Source organism: Platichthys flesus, chromosome 7 (assembly GCF_949316205.1).
Source record: "Platichthys flesus chromosome 7, fPlaFle2.1, whole genome shotgun sequence".
Taxonomy (NCBI): domain Eukaryota; kingdom Metazoa; phylum Chordata; class Actinopteri; order Pleuronectiformes; family Pleuronectidae; genus Platichthys; species Platichthys flesus.
Window position 1 is genome coordinate 12558003 of NC_084951.1, and position 18942 is coordinate 12576944.

General features: G+C 41.9%; 1 protein-coding gene across 1 annotated transcript in view; it reads right to left on the bottom strand.

The window, feature by feature from the left end:
- The window catches only part of LOC133956108 (forkhead box protein J3-like), a 45619-nt gene that overhangs the window by 7932 nt on the left and 18745 nt on the right, over positions 1-18942 (bottom strand). The window contains exons 4-7 of the mRNA XM_062390943.1: positions 14228-14329; positions 10267-10431; positions 5286-5487; positions 254-547 (exon numbers count right to left, since the gene is read on the bottom strand). Coding sequence (XP_062246927.1) covers positions 254-547; positions 5286-5487; positions 10267-10431; positions 14228-14329 — 763 coding nt within the window. The remainder of the gene's footprint in view (positions 1-253; positions 548-5285; positions 5488-10266; positions 10432-14227; positions 14330-18942) is intronic.

Genomic DNA, 18942 nt, shown 5'->3' on the forward strand with positions numbered 1-18942 from the left:
ATTTGTGGTTATAGCATTTTAAAATCACTATGATTGCATAAGTTCATCTTTGAGTTGTTTTTGTTAAATCACAGTTAACCTACATAGCATTAGTTGTTCATAGCTGATTCATTCAGGGTCAATCATGGTGCACTGCTGTCTGCCCCCCCTACCTTTCTTATTGCAGCATGCTACCAGCAGGTGTCACCACCCGCAGGAAGGTTTAACTCTGACACATGGGCGCAGGGTGCACGCTCCCTGACTCAGTTCTCACCTGTTGTGGGGCAGGTCTGCCCGGTGTGACTCTGGTGGGAGAGAGACGGGTGCTGCAGGGAGTGTGCGGGGTGCTGTTGGTGCTGACCGTGTGGACTGTGCGCCTGGTGCTGGCCGTGGGTGGAGTGAGGGGAGAGGTGCTGCTGAGGGTGGTGGGGGTGGTGGGGGTGGTGCAACGCTTGGCCGTGGTTGTTTTGGAGGTGGTGACCACCGCTGCCTCCCGCACCGGGGGAGTGCTGGTATGAGCAGGCGGTCCGGGCCTGCTGGCTGGAGTCACCGGGCATTCCCATCAAACCTGCCGGAGGAGAACAAAGGATAACCAACGGGACTTCATCACAAACAGTTTGTGACGAAGTGAAGTAACTGTTGGAAATCTGTGGAAATTATGACCTTCGACCTTTAACGGCTGTCCTTCTTACTTTGCCCTTTTCGTCAAACTAAGGTATTTGTCCTCTTCTCTTTCCACTAACAGATTCCCACTTATTGATATTCACTCAGCTGAGAGCAACGCTGCTTCAGACACGTACTGAACTCCAGTCTGTCTCCTGAAATTCTCCGGGGGGGTTTGTATGCGAGAACTCAAATGTATTAATCAGGGGCTCCAGACATTCTCTGGAGTTTCTCTTGCTTATGAAATTCCCTGATTATTAAATCATTCAAGCATATTTCTTATGCCCATATCTTGTGTGTATGTGTCCTCAGAGCAAAGAACAGGCCGATAAATGCTGGAAAGTTTCACAGGTTTGCAGGTTTTTCTTCGCTGCACAGACTGACTCGTCTCTTTTCGTGCATACAGGATATGACAGAATCTTAATCGGTTCGATGGTGGGTCTTAATTTGTGTGAGGATTGTAGATTTTAAGAAAAAAAAACCTCCTCAAAGGAAATAGAAAATAAAAGAAAATCATCTATAGAGAAATGTAGGATGAAATGAAAGGGCTTATAAATCATGCAGGGATAAAGTGGGATAAAAATCTTAAGGAGGCTTGTATAAGTATTAAGTTGAAATCCATTAGTTACCACAACATTGGTAGAAAGCCAAACACAAAGTGGCTGACTTGTCTAAACTTTTTTATTCTTGTTACGACAGAGTGCTTTGGGACCTTTGAATTTTCACTGCGTAAATACTAAGATAATCACTGTCAATTACTAGTTCCATTTATAATACAAGTTAAAAGGCTTGCACTGTCACGTTGTGGTCCACCTTTCCCTTTCTTATCATGTTTCCCTGCTGTATGGCTGTGTGTAGTTTGTCCTTGGTTTATTGTTTGGACTCATATGTGTGTGTGTGTGTGTGTGTGTGTGTGTGTGTGTGTGTGTGTGTGTGTGTGTCTCTCCCTAACTGGGCATGGCTGCCAGACTCCTGCCTCACACCAACTTGCCAAAACGCCAACATACCTGAGACTCGTCCTCCAATTAGAAGCTGAGGCTGCTCTCTGAAAGTCCTTACTTGCTTGTGCTCAGTACCCGCCCCTTTAAACACTGTGTCTACAAGTGTCTGAAGGAGAGGGAACATAGGTCCTTCCTTCCTGCAGCAGTAAGATTATACAACCAGCTCTGCTCCCAGTCAAAAATCACACTCACCACCATTGGACTGCACTTCATAATTTTGAAGTCTCAACTGTGCAATATTCATCTGCCTGTGCAATATAAACGCTCATGTGCAGCTTATTCACTGTAAATATCCTCACACTGCATATCTTTATTTATGTCTTTACACTTTATTTACTTGTTTAATTATTCCATTCATCTGTTTCTATATATTTTGTTATCTTCCTAACACTTAATTATTGCATGTTGCTCTTTACTTTGGACTCTTGCTGCTGTAATACTGCACATTTTCCCCGTTGTGGGACTAATAAAGGACTTCTTAATCGTAATCTTATTCTTAACCTAATCTTACATCTGCTTCATCATCCAGCTGCCTGCTGCCTGATCTGTGGTTCTGAAACCTGCTGGACTCTGAGTCCATGTCAGTCCTGTTCACTGGATCTCAGAACATCCATTCTGTCTTCCAGCTTCAGTTTATACATTCTTTCAAGTTAGACAGTACATATCTGAGAAGCTCGGCTTCTGTGCTCCGTGTTGAATTTCTAAAGTCTCATAACACGCACAGCCCAAAAGTTAACTTTTCATCACAGTTGCTGACAGCTGCAGGTAGCTGCCTCTGAACCTTGTTCATTTTTCAGACGATGCTCCATTGCTGCCTTTCCCTTTTCCCTGCTTTGTGTAGTCGCACTTTGGCAATGGTTTCCTCTTTGTTTGGTTGTTTTTAAACAAGATTACACAAGAAATAATAAGTGGGCTAACACGAAACTTGGTGGAAGGATGTGGTTTGGGTCAGAGACGAACCCATAAAATTTGGTTGTGGATCCAGATCAGGGAGAGGAAATAATTGTTCTGTTCTGTTTTTCAAAATTGTCACTGTTTTCCCAGGGATAAGAAACTGGGAAAAGATGTTTAAATGTACCAGTATCCAGCTGGTCTGCGGCGTACTTTAGCTAGTAAAATTAGGTTTCTTAAAACTGGGATATGGGCTTAGTCCGTTAGATTGAATCTCAGGGAATGTTGGGCCTTGGAGGAGGTGCGTGCTCTGCTGAGGGCCATTCACTTCCGTTTCCCTTTGTGTAAACTGAGTTCAGACTAAATGATTCTTACATACTTTAGTGTTGAACGGTCATTGAAGGTTGAATATAAAGAGAGAGAAGATTTTGAAGGGTGGCCAGCAGAGTGCACTGTCCTCAGAAACATCTTCTGTCACTGCTTTAGTTCTTATGCCGTTGCTCTGAGTGAGTCTTGTGATCATCTGCTGTTTGGTGACTTATCGCTGAGAGGCAGGAACAGCGGTGTTCAGATCTGTTTAAAGATCGGTGAAGTGAAACCGAGGAACTCCAGCTCTTTTTGTGACCAACAAACCATAAGGAAATCAATGAGCTCAGTGGGTCTCTGTGAGCAGAGTGAATTTCCACTGCTGTCACCAGGGAGCTGTTACACTTTTACCTGCTGGTGCAAGTATTTTTTTATTCCAATTCCTTTATTTCCTGTGTTATATAAATCAATGCTTTATGAATCAGAGTGGCACTCTGTGAAGCATATATCTATGTCTCCTTATGTAACCGCATTAAATTCACTTGGTTTTTATTTGGATCTGCAACAAATTACTCGCACCCATAAATATTACTCCATAAAACGTGTCAGATTATGTTTCATCAAGATCCATGAATTATTCTCTGAGAAATACTGTTGAAAAAACCCTATCAAACAATGCTGAACACAGGGCGACCGAGACGTCACACACAAGCACATTAACAGAAAATGATAATGCAAAAGTGTAGACAACTGCAAAAGCCACAACACAACAACAAAAGCCACATAACGGAAGTGAGCAACAACGGATGTTGACAATGAAATGTGCAGTGTTAACTTCTCAGTCAAGTGAGCCATCATGAGTAAAAAAAAAAACAGTCGTCAGTCGCCACTTAAACATTGATGCTTGTCTATTTGAAGTGTTACGGTACAGGTGATTGGAACACCCAAAAAGGAAAAAAACTAACCTGTACCGTAACACCTGAAATAGACAAGCATTACATTGAAAGTGGTTACTAACTTGTCTGGGTTTTCACCAACAATGTATAACTTGACTTCATCAAGACAAAAAGTAACTCTGCTCCATTCCATCTTCAACATCTGTTGTCCCTCAGTTGTGGTTGTGTTTCCGTGGTGTGGCTTTTGTGGCTTTTTTGTGCTCGCTTGAGATGTGTCTCTGGTCTCTGATCTAGATGTGCATAAAGATGTCATGAGTTCTTCCCTGACCCATACTGCATCCTTCCACCAAGTTTCACAATAATCCGTCCTGAAGTTTGAGTGCAATCCTGCTAACAAACTAACTAACAAATGGATCTTATCAATTCGTTCACTAGATGTCTTTGCATAGTTTTATAAGTGTCTTGTTATTGTTTACCTCTCTTTAATCAATAGTATACAAAATGTGAGAGTTTCTTTTGATTATTTTAATGTGGCATTAGGGGAAGTAAAGTTCCATTATTAAAGCTGAATTGTAAAATGATGATTCAAGACGATACAACTAATTGTCTCTGTTGTTCGACCAGCGATTGGGCAGAATACGGACCTGGCAGAATATGACGGCACCCCCACCTGAGTCAGATACAGATTGATGTGTGGACGTGTTTCCCGAGGAGACATGAGCTCTGCTGTCTGGGTGACTCACTGTGACTCAAATTCTCAAATACAATGACTGCAGACACCGTTTCCTGCTAAGCGTCACACACTTCAGGGGCCCTTTCGAGCATCTGCTAAATCCATTTCTTCTTCTTTTCCTTTGTAGGTCTCTGTGTTGCCAGTTTTTTTTGCCTTCCAACTAACTTCTCTCATTGTCTCTTTCTGCGAGCGCCCCTGACCACAAATTGAATGGGACCCTGCAGAGCTCAACAGAGTGCGTCATTGTCTTCGGCTGCAGGACCTGCGTGGATGTGGACGTGTATGGGGGGGGGGGGAGGAGAAGAGAGCGAGAGAGGGAAGGTGATAGGAGGATGGTGGGGGGTCCAAGTGGGAGGAGGCCTGGTGACCTGAAAGCTTCAGAAAGCAATTAGCGAGATGCTTCACAAACTTTGGAAGCAATCTAATTAGCTGCTATCAAAGCTGCAGGAACCCGTTGCTCTGCTCCACTGCAGATGTGTTCTGAGTTTTTTTTCCCTCCTTCTGTTGAATTCTTGCTCTTAATTGCCTTTTACTCATTTGACTGAGCGGGTCGTAAAATGCAGATATGCGGAACAACAGATTGTTTGTTTATTAAAATACAATGGAGTAGGAGTAGTGCTCGGTGGAGGTTAATACTGGAATGTTTTGGCCGCTGAGAAAGCGACGTGTTAATTCTTCTCCGTTTCAATGGCAGCTTAGGCTTGACAGTTAATTATGCGCATGAAACCTGACAGAGGTTTTTCATGAGTGTCGGTACAGATGTACACGTAAACAGAGCCCGCTAATCCACGGGCATGAGTGAGAGTCGACACGCACCTTGCTGGGAGAAGGACTGCTCGAAGACACACTTGTAGAGACTGCGGAACGAGGCGCTGAGGTCCTCGAAGTCCGAGAAGCAGAGCGGCTTGTCCCGCGCCTCTGGGACGGGCAGGCCGTACTGGGGCTGTGGGGGAGGAGGGGGCGGCGGCGGCGGCTGGAGGCTCAGGGACTGGGACGACGGCTCCGAGTGGGAACTCACCTTGAAGACAGACAGAGAGAGAGCGGGGAGAGACGGTTCAATAAGACAGATCAGATAATAACTGGTTTTTATAACAATATATCAAAGGCTGGGGAAATGTGTCCTCCTTCATTTTAATGAAAGCAATAAGGTGAAATTCTGGGTGAGATACACAACACTTTATCAACATGAGCATATATTCAAACTTTCCCATAGGAGAGTGGGGCTGGGGAGGTTGAATAGCAGCCAGCCTGCTGCTATACGCCGACATTGATTTTGTGACTGCTTCTGCTGCTGGAACAACAATTAATTAATGTGGAACAACGATGCCCCCACATCCTGTGTTCAAACCTTTTATACCAAATGTCAAGGTACGAAAAAGGTGCAACATTCCCACCTTGAACAGGCTGCCTGAGAAGGGCCACAGTGAAGTTCCTACATAAGGTAAATACTAAATTGAAACATCGTCTCACAATTGCAGAGCAGAAAACAACTGTGGCAACAATAAGGTGGTAAAACACACACTCATGAATAGTATCATCAATTGATGTGCAGTGTTTTGTTATTTGATAGGTCTTGATAGTTAGATTTCCTTTCATTGTATTTTATCCTTTAATTAGAATCTTTCAAAAAAGCCGCTTTGCTCCATCTCAACCTGAGACTGATTTTTATCTTTCAGAGTTTGAGGTTGTTTTGGTCCATCTGAACACAAAATAAGATAAAGAAGAAAATGTCAGCGCTTTGGACTGGTGATGCAGGTGATGTAAACTTTAATCCTTAAAGAAATTGTGAGTCACGTGTATGATCCGTTACTAAGTTGTTACAGCTTTGTCCCGTCGGCCTACGTCAGGTTCTGTCCCCAGCAGCAGACACATTTAAATATCCTCCAACTTTAAGTACTGTAAGAAGAGAAGAAGAGGCCGTAAGGCGAGGAGTGAGGAGCGAGAGGCCACTGATGTCAGCACTAGGGTGGTCTGCTGCCTGTCAGTCAACACACACTTCTACAAGCTGTATCTAAAATGAGAAATATGGATTTGAACTGGGAGACTTTGACTGTGCTGTAAAACAGACAAAAAAATGTAATCAATTAATAATAATAATTAAATTCAGGCTTCTACATTTTTATTTAAATCAGAATTGTGCTTTTCAGATCAAAATGAAATAATCCTTCAAATCCTTTCTGGATGCAGCCATCCAGTGTGATGATTATACCAAATTCAGTTTCAGGCAGTCAAAATGAAACCCTCCTCTGGTGCTCCTTTCTTTTCACATAAACACATAAAAACAAAAACATAGCCCTTGAAATTTCTATCACATATTGTAGATGCAGCCTGTCTTCCTCCACCCTCAATCATCTCATCCCAGCTGTCAGCCTCCTCACCCTCCACCCAGCAAATACACGCAATTTGCTGTGATCAGCGTGCCCCCGCAAACACGAGCCAACTTAGCATGACACATCCCCCACGCATCCACCTCCACCCAACAATGGCAGCCTCTCCCGTCAACCCGCTCGGTGCCTTTTGAGATTTCCGCCAGCGATGCCACCGGTAATCACCGTCAGTCAGGAGGGTATCACCTGCGCCAGGTAATGAGGCAGAACTAACCCCGATCCCGCCGGACTCGACCACAGACGAGGTCTGAGACAATGGAGGAGAAGGGCGAGGGGGGTGGGGAGCGGAGAAGGCGGCGCGGGCGGGAGGAAAACAAAAGATGGCCTCTAGAAATGGGAGGTTAACGAGATGAGATTGCGCTGACCTTTGCTAATGCAGGTGGGAGGTGAGCTGGGGGGGGGAAGTGATTGATGGTAAAAAGGTGAGCAGCTGTTGCAAAGAAATATAATGAAGGTGGGGTTTCAGCCATTTGGACCAAAGGCTTTTGGAGTGAGATGGGTCTTTATAATGGTTTTGTGTTCGGTTTAAAGGGACAATTAAAAACACAAAATAATCTTTAAGGACTACAATGGGTAAATGAAGCCGTGCCAGGTGCACAGAATGAAATAGATCATATGTGTTACCAATGGTTTATCCCCTGGGATCATGAATGTACTGCATGAATTCAGTACATTTACTCAAGTATTGTCCTAGACAATATCATTTTGAGGTACTTAAGTATTTTCAGTATAGACTTGATACTCAGCAACTCTTCAGAGAGAAATGCAATTTTATAATTATTATTTATTAGTCATTCAATCAATTGCAGTTCCAGGAAAATATTATTTCCCCACACATCCTCTCAAATTTATATTGTGAACATAAGATGTTGCCCAAAACCCACTGGATTTAACAGTTATGTTTGAAAAGTAGTTTCATATTGACCAGCAGCATAATACTGCTCTGGAATTGTATCAATATTGGGAATCTATTTTGAATAGCATTTTGAATACAGTATTCTAAGTCTTTTTGACTGCATGATCAGCATTGCTCGTCACTTGCTCGGCCTAATTCTGGTAATTTAATCTCATGAAAGATCGAACACGTTCACCAAGGTTAAATTTCAGAGTTTATGCAGGTTTGAACATATTAATTTAAGATTTTTAAAAAAAAACTCCTAAGTTCGAGAAATAGGAGGTAATGTCGTAATTGAACAGACTATGCATGTCTCCAAATTTCTCTATAAAGAGATATTAAACATATTTAAGAAAATGATTTAAAACTGTGAATTGTACATCAAATTTTACATATTTAAGACATTTTAAGGGCTGAAACTCAGATGAGGAAATTACAGACCCTGCAGAAAAAACCCTGATATTGCAAGAACAAGCGGGCAGGGTTTCAAATGGGAATGAAAGAGGCTCCATTCTCCCAATGACAAATCAGTGTAACATCAATATGATTTGAAGCTGTCATTTCAAGTTTCTATTGCGTTACATCAAAGACTCCAGGCTCATTGCAAAAAGCACCAGCCACATTTCCCTCATCTGTCGAATGATGTATGATGTGATAAATATATCAATTTGTTGTTTACAAATATTGTTTTTCCAATAGTTTATTCTAAATCCAGAGTCCTCTTCATGGGACAGTTTACGTGATGGGTCTACTCCCTCCTCCATGAAAAGACCATTTATTATCATCTCTCTCACACTCACACAGCTTGAGACTAATTAATTACAACAGCCAAAGGTCCTTGTATTGTAAAGGATTAGGAATCATTTCAACAGCCAGTGTAAAATCAGGGAAATCATGTCTGTGTGGATCTGTGGCCTGCCAAGTCTGGAGTGTGCTTTACACTGGCCAAGACCATAGGCACCATTATAGTAGATGATACGCTACTGTGTGTGTGTGTGTGTGTGTGTGTGCATGCATGGCTGGCGTGAGTGTGTTGGCCACTGGTTACATCCGTTGGCTCAGGCCTCAGACATAAACAATAACAGTCTCGCACAGCTCTTCCCCTGAAAAGCCACAGAAACAGTCTCAGTGTTTAATTGCAGGCTAACAGACTTAGTTAACTTTTTAAATTGTAGACAATTCTGACCCTCTGTTTCACATTTGCTAATACTGGAGTGGTCAGGAGGCATCATGCATATGAATCAGAGGTGGTTCTGTCAACACAAAAGGACGACTCCGAGGTTTGCTACCGTTTTATTTCCGCATGAGAGAAGCAATTTTTGCAGTGGGCACCAGCATTTCCCCCAGAACCAGAGGAGTGTGAGAGATCGAAAAAAACATATTAGTTCTGATATTCGGCTGTAAATCTAATATGCAGCACGCAAGCTAAATAATCACTGCATGAGGTTGCAGCATTCACCAGTGAGTCTGCACTTTGCACATCTCTGGAAGGAAGAATTGTCAGATCTATTGTAGAGATTTGATTTGATTGAAGAGCTAAATCGTTTTTTCAACTCGGAGTAACTGAAATATGTTGTTACCTCTGCCACACAGGTTATATTTCCGATGGCAGGATTACGCAAAACCTACTGAACAGGAATCCACGTAACTTGAAAGGATGGCAAACGGGCCGAGAACAAAATCAGTACATTTTCGAGCGATCAAGACAAAGGGGTGGATTCAGGTGGTTTTATTTATTGATATTTTTTAACCACTTCCTAGAGATTGATACATGGATGAAAAACAGGTATATTTAAGGGACTGATATCTGAGTGTGTGCCATTTGATTAAATTAAGGACACTGTTGGTGCTCTCCTGAGTGGAATTCTAGTTAATTGATGCATCTTAAAGTAAAACAACAGCAATACAATGGTCCATTTAGCATCATTTTAATTGTTTAGTTAGTAGGCAAAGCTTTTTTCAGGCTTAAATGCAAGACCCAAGATGAAGCTTATAAAGCCACAGTTAAATTCACTTGATCTGAATTTTCATTTGGATCTGTGCCAAATACCACATGCTCATAAATATCGGTCCCCTAAACATGCCAGATTTATCATCAAGATCCATGAATTATTCAAAATGTTGAAAAACACACACTATTAAAGAAAATGGAAAAAAATACCCAGATCTGTTTCCTAGTCAGGATCGGCACCAACATTTACTGGGTTCTGCTTTGGGCCATGCTCGGCCTCATAGCAATACCTCTGTCTGGGTGACTGAGTGACTGTATCACCCAGATCATGTCAGAATCAAGTCGACATGCGATACAAAATATTTCATTCTGAATTCAAACTTGCAAAATCAAGACAAAACCTGAAGATAAGTGTCAAAAAGCCCTGGCCCTGCTGCTGCCGAGTCAGACACCAAGCCTGTGGCAGCTGCAGGTCAGTGGTTGTCCTTGTGCAGAGAGACTAAGAAAAGATTCGATTCTCGCGCAGCATCAGACTGTCGGCCAAAATAAAAGAAAAGGTCTTACTGGAGTGTAGCTGTGTACGCTGCTGCTGCCGCCACCGCTGACGGCTGTGTTCAGGTTGTTACGGTTGACAGACGCCAAACTCTGCTCTGAGAGACTGTTGCTCAGGCTGCCGCCCAGACTCCCGGGGCTCTCACTGCCTTCTGCCTCGGGGTTGTACAGCGCTACCTAAATACACACACACACACACACGATCCACGTTAATACACAACCACAATAAAGTATTGTATACTGGGCCAACGTTCTACATTTTAAGACAAGGCACCACATAAACTTCTTCATGATACATGATTTTCTTCCTCATTTACCGTTTCACTACTCTTGTGTTTTGTCCATTTGCCAATTCACATCCAGACTGCACACTGCCCAGCTCCAGAAGTTACCCATGCACCATTAACTGATGAGGCAATTCATGGGGAAATATGGAAATTAAAGTGCTGAAAGCAAATTAGGCCTGCTGCTGCCTAAAAGCCCAGAACCCCGACTTGCTTTTTCCCTCTGTTAACATGTTGATTCGGATCAAGTCTCCTGACCCAGAGACCAGTGGGTAACAGAAATCACTTTATTATCCGAGAGTCCGACCGCCACCCCCGACGAGGACACAAGTTTCACTTCAGACTGCACAATCGTCTCGCGGTGGCAGATCACAAAGCTTTTAAAAGCAATGCCTCAGGACTGTGTTGAATCCTATTTCTCATGTTTTGTTTGACTGTCAGTACTTGTGAAGCAGAGCGCCACTATTACCTCCAGGCAACATTTAACTGTATAGACATATCTGAAAACATAGCCTCGGGGTGAGAGACAGCATTAGAGGCTCTCTGGGGCAGTTCTCTACCCAGTAGAACGTCTGGTAGCGGAAGCGTTCCACCGAGTTTGAACGCGTGAATCTGTAATTCTCCTCAATGTGTCACTCTAGCAACAAGGAAATTACTGTGGAGCTTACATGAATATTATATGCAGTAGAAAAGAAAAAGAAAAAAAATAACTGATTATGACCAAACGTCTCTTTCTTGTTTCAAAACCACAGGGGGTCCAGTGCGGGCAAAACAGTAGTGAGTGTGTTACTGAAGAGGCTCTGACGCACTGCTACGCCTGCAGGATGCCACCTGTCCGCATGTAGGTGGATTCCATTGATGTTGGCATCAGCATCATTAAGGTCTTCCTCTCACTGCACTGAATCACTGTTTCAGAATGTACAGTGAGGACTTAAGGGTAAAACAGAAGGAGTGCATGTTACTGCTCCTTACAGTGAATCAACGGCGTCCTGCTGCCTGTGTGCCGCAGGGAAAAGTTGCCACACTTTCAATTTGAGGTTCATTTGCTTTTTTAGATTTATATTTTAGTTTATAAAACTGTTTAGAAACAAACAAAAAACAACCTTGAATGATCAGAAACCGAGAAATTAAGCACATTTTCAAACCAAAGCAGATTGACCAACAAGTGCCTCATATTTTTTGTGGCCAAATGTCATAAGAAATGAGTATACAGTATGCCTAAATACCCTAAGTGTTAAAAATGAATCAAAAGGGAGAATGGAAAACTAAAAAGCCGTTAAATCCAGACCAAGCACAGTTAAGTGAGCTGCTGCTGAGGGACAGATTCTCTCTTTGGTCGGGGTCAGACGCAGGGGGATCATTCTGTGTGCGCCAGATCAGACACACGTCAGAGGTCCCAGTTCCATTTTGACCTCTGACCCTCCTGCAGAGGGTCACACCCAGCTTTTCCTTTCAGTCAGTGTGTTTGTGGATGTGTCATCGCGTAGGAGTGTGTTTGAAAGTGAAGATCTGTAAAACAGCCCAAGCCACCGATGGAGAGCCTCAAATTCCGGACGGTGTTTATAACCTCGACCTTTTTGTCTACATCTTATTGCTGATTCATTGACCCAAATAATTAAAATTATATTAAGAAATTAATATTCATTAGATTTGCAATGTAAATTTGCAGATTGTGATGCAGATCATGACTATTACATAGCAGCAGCACACACTTGATTGCAGCTCACATACTTTGTTCATTACTGCTGACAGAACTTGTCTCCTCCTGTTCCTGCCCCCTTTCCCACGTTACAGTTCATCATGTGAAATGCAGGGTAATGTGGCTTCCTACACTTTTAACTTGGGCCGCTCATGTCATTTTCCTTATTGATCATTTATTTTGCATTATCTTCTCATTTGATCAATTCATAATAGAGCCAGCATAATAAGACAATAATTGATTCTAATGCTGATCAGGGCTTCCTGCAGCCAAAAAATGAGGTTCAAGAGATTACTTTTGCAAAACTTTAAGGTTAGATGTTTTTCATAAAATGATGATAAAGATGGCTTAAAGTGGCAGTGTGTAGAATTTAGTGAAATGAAGTGGTGAAGTTGCATGTTGCAGCTGAACACCCCTCACCTCCCCCTCCCCCTCCAAACATTACCTTCTTATTCTTCTGATTCTGATTCTGATTAAGGAGGACCTGTCGTAGCCTTCGGTTTTCATAACAACTCAAACGGTTTTGAGTTTGTCCATTCTGGGCTACTACAAGACAGGGTGGCCTCCAAAGAGATACAATAACTGCGATAGAGTGAAAAGTAGGAAGGGAATGAAAAAGCGGAATTGACGTACGAAAGTCTTTTTTAAGTTTGAATGAAGTTTGAAGAGTGCATGATGGAGACGAAATAGGAGGTGGATGTTTGGCTTTGAAGGTTTCTCTCTTCACTCCTTTTATCAGGTTTAAACAGAGCTGAACATCTTCTAAAGTGGTAATGGGATTAAAAGGTTGAACTGGACCAAAATGAAGGAACATCCCTGAAATGTTCAGATTTGAATGGAGTTTCTATCTGAGAGGTTGAAAATTAAATTAAACGTTTGGAAAAACTGGTAATTGGGAACATTCTGCTCATTCATCTCTATGTCAACAAAGTATTTAAGTTTTCGTGGAGTTTTTATAATTCATGTTGTAATACCGTGGGTCATTATTGTAGCAAAAGTCAGCGGAGAGTTTTGTTACTATAATCTCAATCTCTGAGTGTGTAATCAGATTTGTAAAAACTCCAAATCTGTATTTATATGTGTAAATATTTAGCTGTATTTTAGAATGGGTACCTATATATCAATGGCCGCAAAGTGTTTTATTTCAAGAACAGGAAATACAGAAAAGATATCAGTTCCAACTAGTGCTCTTTAATTGGCTCTCTTTACACCTGATGTTCACTTCTGCTGTGGCGATACACAGAGTGCAAAGATTTGTCTTTGTGCCTCAGTAGCTACACAGCCTTCGTACCAACAGCCTGTTCTGGTGTGAGTGTTATTTCAACTGCAGTTAATCATTAGCTTCTCTGTGGGCAAACCAGCCGCACAACAAATTTGGACAGCACCTGTACTCTTGTTCCTTTCACCTCCACAGAGGAGGGGATGTTTTCACTGCCGTCTGCCTGACAGGAAATTGACCCACAATGCGGATCTGGATAAAGTGGCAGATCCAGTATTCTTTTTACCACTATATTAACATGGTGTGTTTGGACATTAGCATTAACCTCTGAATAAATGCAGTGGACTATCCCTGAAAGAACCAACATGCAGGGTCCGTGACTGTATCCTGTGTTTTTTTGTACTGTTCAAGTTTAAGAGTTGCAGGATGAAAGTCTTCGAGAGGCTATGAAATCCTATTAGTTTCCAGCCGCACCACATACAGTACAATTCATCAAATTACATCACACTTAGTGCAATTAGTGCCAATATGCACATGTGACAAGATCAGCCTTTCATGCATTTTAAACTGAAAATATATAACAAAAATATATATGGAAAGTAGATCAATTATCTCCACAGAAAGTGTAACACATGCCCCTCCAAACAGAAAGGGAAAGTCTTTAACTCTTTGATTTTTGATTGCTACAAATTTACACATCTACAGAGTTGTCTGCTCATACATACAAATCTCAACACACACGAATACACATAACACAAGGTGGTAACATACCTTGTTGGTTACGGCATTGATGGCCAGAGTGGGAGACGCCCCTCCTGACATGATGCAGTCCATCCTCAGAGACTCCGACTCCAGGCTGTACGGAGTAGATGCCTGACGGAGAACAGATTATCAAATAAATAATTAAGACACCAAATTAATCTTTGCTTCTAGCGACAAAGACCTTTCGACATGTCACAGCATTAAAAGCACAGGTCTGCACAGTAAAATCATGATGGCTGATTCCAATTAGCTGCTACAGTGTCAGAGTCGTGCTATTTGCTTATACTGACACACTGACATATCTTGCTGGGAATAAAACAGAGCCATTGCTAATGTTATCAATAACAGATAATCAGTAAGTGTTTATATCATCTGATCTGTCATAAAGGGTGCTAATAGAAGATTTAAGTAAAATCTGTTTTAAAAACAATATTGTGCATTTTTATGTAGCAAGGCACAATTTCAGAAAGGAGGTTTGAACTCAGTATTATCCTGAAATGACCATGTTCATGAGAACAATCACTTTCTTCCTAATTAAGATAATCAGCTCCTTAAATTGCTAAGAGTTTAATGGCATTGGCAACACTTTGTCTTTGCATACAACGGTTATCAATTTGAACTATTTAGAATACAGCGTTAAGGAGTTATTTCACAGATTTGAATGGAGTTTCTATCTGAGAGGTTGAAAATTAAATTAAACGTTTGGAAAAACTGGTAATTGGGAACATTCTGCTCATTCATCTCTATGTCAACACAGTATTTATAAGGAGTTATTTCACTTTCAAGGAAATTAGTGTTTGGTCATGAATATGAAGACATATGCAAAGAGATGCTCCCAAATCCAATCAGATCATCTACTACATATGAGGAACCTGTGGTGTTAGTGTGAAGAGTGGCACAGAGTGCCATCGTGGTGCGATAATAAAACCAGTGTGATGCTAATGAATACAGTTGTTTCATCCTATTATATTATTCTATTATAAACCTAAATTTGCTGCACTGAATTATTCGTTTCACTAATGAATCCACAGTCTAGTGGTGGCCAACAGTGAAGAATTTGATTGTGATCCAATAGCAGGGCCATTATAAGTCATATCTATATCAATACTTTCTGGTTATTTTTGGTCATGAAATGGGAAGAAAGAATGGGGAATTGCCGCGCCCTGTGCTGCAGGTCATTAGAGATGAATATGAACTTTTCTCTTGAATGAATGTTCACATTTTGAATAAAAGTGACATCCCGGCAAGAGTTTCATAATGATACTAAAATAAGAAGGTCTCAAACTTTGTTTTGTGCCTTTTCTTCAGTGTAGAGCTACGTGCAGCAATCTCTACCCCTCACACACACACACACACATGCACACTGACTATCAGCAGCACCAGGATAAATCCTGCTGGCCCATTAAAACATCCATAACATTTGTACCACCATCTGCAGGTAGATGTCATTATTCCTATTTTAAGTTCATGTACCATCAAAATAGTTTCAAAGTCGTTAGTTGACTCTGCAAAAAGATGTAGATTAGTTTTCGCAGGAGTTTCTGTACTCTCATGTAAGGCAGGGATATATTGGTTAAAAAAGGTGAATTCATCATTAATAGGCAACTTATAAATATAATACAATTTTCACCAAATGCTTTGTAAAACATGAGTATTTTCTCTGTTAACTGGGATTGGTCAAACCATTCCTATCAGAGGCCATGGAATAAAAAATGAATGACAATAATCCCAGAGTCATCACAGGGAAGGAGGCCTTCATCACTGCTTGTGGATTGTAAAGGGCAAGTCAAGAATTGCAGAGTGCAGTAGTGCAAGTTATCTTTTTTTTCTGGTGACTAAGTGCACAAATACCTTTTAACCCTTAGCTGTTAAGAGTTTACTATTCATTAATATGCTAAATCATTTTGAATATGTCCTCCACTGACTGCACACGCAGGAAAGTGGCAGTAAAAATGAGGACGGCAATGAAACGTGACAACGGCTATGAGAATTTTCTGAAAGATGCCAGTTCACGATTCTGTACGAAGCTTCCTGAATCATCACCGCGCCCCAGGCTCCTCTATGTGAACTGGTTGAGGTGCGCTTCATTTTAAAGGCTGGGCAGTGGACACTTATGCAGCCTGGACTGTGAACACATCACTCGACTTGATAAGATAAATCAAGCCATCCTCATGTATTATTCACACATCTAAAACCTTTTCACCAGCAGTTCATTTTTTCAGCCGTCCTCACACAAAGCAAAAGTAGGGGATATGAGTGCGGGGAAATTGGGAACTATTCAAAGATCGATGAGGGGCTAAATTGACGCCTGCAGAAAAAAAAAGAAAGAAAGAAAGCAATAAGAAAATGAGGACAATATTTTCTCTCCTTGCCTGACTCCTTTCAGGGTTCAAGGCAGCTCGCCTGCCTTCCCAAACTGCTTACAGTAAGAGGATTGGTTGGCAACAATGCAATCTTTAATTTATGATAAACTCCAAGCGAAACGGGTTGCCGGTTCCCTGGTGGAGGCACTTAAAAAGAAGACAATGTGGAGGTGAAGAGAGGAGTGAGGAAGGCTTGTGGGAGAAGGAGGGGAAAAGAGGAAGAATAGGTGGTGAGATAATTGAGTGGTGACGGACAGACGGAGGCATGGAAGAAATGAAAGGGGCTGATTATGCTGGGGGCACAGGCACTAAACTAAGTGTACACTGCCTGTCTACACATTTATACAATGCATTTATGCAGCTGACGTTTAGCCCCGCTGTCAACTTCAAATATTTCCACTTGCACAGATGCTGTCATCAGGAGACTTTAAAGACTTTGACTGTGTAGCCTAGGTGTAACAAAACCCCAGTGAAAACAGCACGACATATTCAGCCCAGGGTTTTTTTTCTTTCTTCCCAGGCCGTAACACTGCTATAAATCTTACCACTTAAAACCTCCCTGTTTCTCCTTAGCCCATGTGACAGCCCACAGTGTGTCTGCCAGCGGTGCAAGTGAGGCGTAAAAAAAAGGGGTCGAAGGGCCCATCCATGTAAGAAGAGATGACAAGCCTCTGAATTAATTAATGTTTGTAATAAAAAAAAAAAAAAAATCGTTGGTGAAGAAAATATGTCTAATGGCAACCCCGGGGCCTTCTGTGGTAATTAACTGGAACACAAGCCTGGAATACTCTCCCTCCTCCCCCTCTCACTTGTTTCCCTCCTTCCCCTTGCAGCTTGACTTTTTCCTCATGCTCTCACTACCTTGATGTCTTTTTCACTTCTTTTCCCCCTGCATCCTTTTTTTTTTTTCACGCTTCCTTCTACCCCACACCCGTCTTTTTCCTCTCTATTTTACCTCAAATCTTCCTCCCATGAACAACTGTGATTGTGCACATTGCCGATCCCCGCCTGCCTGCGTTCCCTGGAGAGGAGACGGCGATGCAGGCAAGGAGGAGGCAGCGGCGGAGGGGAAGGAGTGGCAGACACACACAAAGATAATGATCAAGATGCACAACCGGTGACAGAGACACGGGATGAGGCAGGAAGGGAGATGACTCGTTGTGCTGCATCGTGATGAAAGAACATGCAGGTTTTCTTTAATGCAATGACAAAGAGGGTTGTGGTGTACATTCCGAAAAACCTCAGAGAGCTTCAGCGTCGATGTTTGGATGCAGCCAGGCCCAGCACATGGGCTGATTTCACTAATTGGTTGCTCAACCATGGCTGAAGAAAGTGTTGTCGTTCTACCTGGAGACGAAGAGGACCTAGATTCCTTCTCAAATACTAGAATAGCTCTCAGGAGAGCAGATCCAGCCACACCAAATATTCAAGATTTTTTGTCATTAAGATCCATGAATTCTTCCATGTGAAAATTGGGGAAAATGCTGAAAAACACCCTAACTCTGAATGTTAAAGAAAGTAAAAAACTATTCCTGGATCCGCCCACTGATCTGGATCCAGTGACAAAATGTCATGGTTTTTTCCTTGACTCATCTCACATCTTTCCACCAAGTTTCGTGGTTATCAATCTGTATGCTTTTGCATAATCTTGCTTACAATCAAACACACAAACTAACCAACACAAAGGAGTGGAAACATAACCTCCTTAGCAGATGTAATTATTTGGTTTTGTTTGTTTACTCACATAGAAATGTGTAGTATGCACTGTATATTGTTGGAGTTCGAGCTGAGGTTATGCTCAAAAAGGAATTTCATCTGTTTATCATGTTTCTTTATAGACAATCTTTATTTTGATATTTCCGTCAATACACCAACACTAGTTGGGAAGCAGCTACTCAGCTGCTAAAGACACAGGCAGCTAAATACAAAATATACAGTAGTCAGAGATAAAGACTCAAAACAACATAGATGCAGGCAGATAGAGGTCATGTAAAACATGTGATACCTCATGCGTCTGTATTCAGGTTAATGACTCGACAGCAGCTGTATTCTGCTGAGCTGATGCAGGGTTACATGTATATTTAGCCTCAGGAGCTGTCAATCAAACGAATTTTCAACCCTAAAACGTCACTTAGGTTTTTTCTGTTGTTTCTGTGAAATCCTGGAAATAGCAAGAGTCTGTGGTTGATATTTTATAACATGCAAGTCAAACCCACCTGACCTGGAGGAACATACAATCATGCCATTGTTTCATTGAGAGAACATGCTTGACTTCTGTTCTGGCACTTGGCATTAGAGCCCGACTGGTTTATTGATAAGCCGATATTAGTCTTTCACAAACATCAGTGTCTGTGTTTATGT